The 2154-nt window shown below is 48.9% G+C and overlaps 1 protein-coding gene across 1 annotated transcript in view; it reads left to right on the top strand.

Annotated features, from left to right (window-relative positions):
• The window catches only part of LOC104532428 (serine/threonine-protein phosphatase 2B catalytic subunit gamma isoform), a gene marked incomplete at its 5' end in the record, with an annotated part of 13487 nt that overhangs the window by 7808 nt on the left and 3525 nt on the right, over positions 1-2154 (top strand). The window contains one exon of the mRNA XM_010177640.2: positions 469-566. Coding sequence (XP_010175942.2) covers positions 469-566 — 98 coding nt within the window. The remainder of the gene's footprint in view (positions 1-468; positions 567-2154) is intronic.

Genomic DNA, 2154 nt, shown 5'->3' with positions numbered 1-2154 from the left:
GGCCGGGCCTTCAACCCTTCCAGGGAGGAGCAGCCACAGCTTCTCTGGCCAACCTGGGCCAAAGTCTGACCACCCTCACACCAAAGAATTTCTTCCTCATATCCAATCTAAACCTCCCCTCTTCCAGTTTAGAACCATTTCCCCTTGTTCTGTCATTAATTACCCTTATGAAAAGTCCCTTCCCACCTTTCTTGTCAGCAAATGCTGCTGCTGAGGAGTATTTAGCCCTTTCAGGAGGCATTTGCTGTGCTGTAACTGTGATGTGTTGTGGCTGAGTAAGCAGAGGTCCTGTATTTACGAGGCAGGTTGTGCTCAGTGCCCAGCAGATCAGACACACGCTGTTTGTGGTCAGCACAGGGCAGACTCTGATTTTCATGTTGCTTCCCACTCACAGTCTTGCCTGGACCTAAATGACCATTGCATTCATCTCTCTCTAACTGGTTTTGTTGCCTCTTTTTTTCTTTGCAGAGAGGAGAGTGAGAGCGTGCTGACTCTCAAAGGCCTGACTCCCACAGGTACACTGCCCCTGGGAGTGCTCTCAGGGGGGAGGCAGACCCTACAGACTGGTGAGTATGAATGATCCAACCCCCCCACCCCTCTGCAAACACTACATCCCCTCTGCAGTTTTATACTCAGGTACCCCAAAAACACTACATCCCCTCTGCAGTTTTATACTCAGGTACCCCAAAAACACTACATCCCCTCTGCAGTTTTATACCTGACCCTCAGGTACCCCAAAAACCATTCAGTCAATTCCCACAAGCAAACTTCAGGATTGCCAGGGGATTGGGGAGATGATTCAGGCCCACGGGGAGGAAGGATTCAGAAATAAGAAGAAGCAGAAATGTAGGTGGGGATGTGGAGAGCTTTCCAAGGTGTCCCCGTGTACCCTCGAGGAGGGGAAATGCAAGGAAATAAAAGGCAACAAACACCACCCCACTTAAAGCATGTGGATTGCTTCCTTGGATGTTCCTGCAACAATTTTTTATCCTTTATTTCCCTTCAAACCCACCCTGCATGATCAGCATCCTCTGCTTCACCTCTCTGCTGCTGTTGTGTGATACATCTGAATGTCCAAGTAAACACGCCTGCTTGTTTGTTCTTTGTTAAACAAAACCCTTCTGATTTTGACCCTGTGAAATTGTGAATCCCAACCAGAGGAAGGTTGAATCTCAACCATTTAGTTGAAGGAAGGAGATTCTTCCAGGCCTATGTATGTTTCATATTAAAACTTCTCATTCCCCTGGTTTTCATCTGGGTTTGGAGGGTTTGGTTTTTATGTTTTTTGGGGGGGGTTTTTTGTTTTTTGGGGTTTTTTTTTCCTCCTATGCTTGTGGCAAATACTTTGCTCCCTCCCTCAGCAGCCAACTGGTCTGTCTTATTAGAGCAGGGCTGAGCGAACGATCTGCCTGCTTGAAAATCACAGGGCAGGGAGATTGGCTGATGGTCAGGGAATGAGTTATCATCCTAACATGTGTCCCCAGAGGGAATCCTGTAATCTAGTGTTTTAATCCTTTCCTGCTGCCAGCCTTTGAATGCTGGCATCTCTCCAGCTTGCTTTTTTCCCTTTCCTATCAGCGCTGGGTAATTTCCTGCAGGCTCAGAAACGGGCTTGTTCTGGGATTGCCTTGCCTTGATTAAATAGTTCACAAGTGAGAAATGTGTCAATATTGCTGCCCGTTCCTGGGAGCGGGGTGGATGCTCTAGTGCTCCCAAATTCATGGCTTTTTCTGCCTGCAGAAGGGTAGGAATTTTATTTTAATTATTCCTTTTTTTTTTTTTTATAGCAACCAGAACAGTTTCTGTCACCCCAGTTCTGCTGCAGGCTTGGGAACAGAGCCTGAGTGGGAAGGTGACTGTTACAGCTCGTTCATGGTGTCACAGCTTTGCCCCTATAGCTGTGACAGCACAGGAGTGGGTCGTGCTGTGACAACTCCTCCTTCACCTTCCCCTCTTGGGGGGCTACTCAGAGGGGGTACCAGGCAGCTCCCCCCTGTAAGGAGCTGAGATTTCTGCATCTCCCTGAGACAGGACAAGGAAGATGGACCTTTGTTGCTGCCTTACCTGCCTCCTCCTCTGGCTGCAGGCTTCTCACCCCACTGCTCTCCTCGGCAGCACCCCACTGCTCTCCTCAGCAGCACCCCCAGCTCCCCT

This window comes from Antrostomus carolinensis, unplaced genomic scaffold (assembly GCF_000700745.2).
Source record: "Antrostomus carolinensis isolate BGI_N321 unplaced genomic scaffold, ASM70074v2 scaffold49061, whole genome shotgun sequence".
NCBI lineage: Eukaryota > Metazoa > Chordata > Aves > Caprimulgiformes > Caprimulgidae > Antrostomus > Antrostomus carolinensis.
This window is presented reverse-complemented; position numbering and strand designations above follow the sequence as displayed.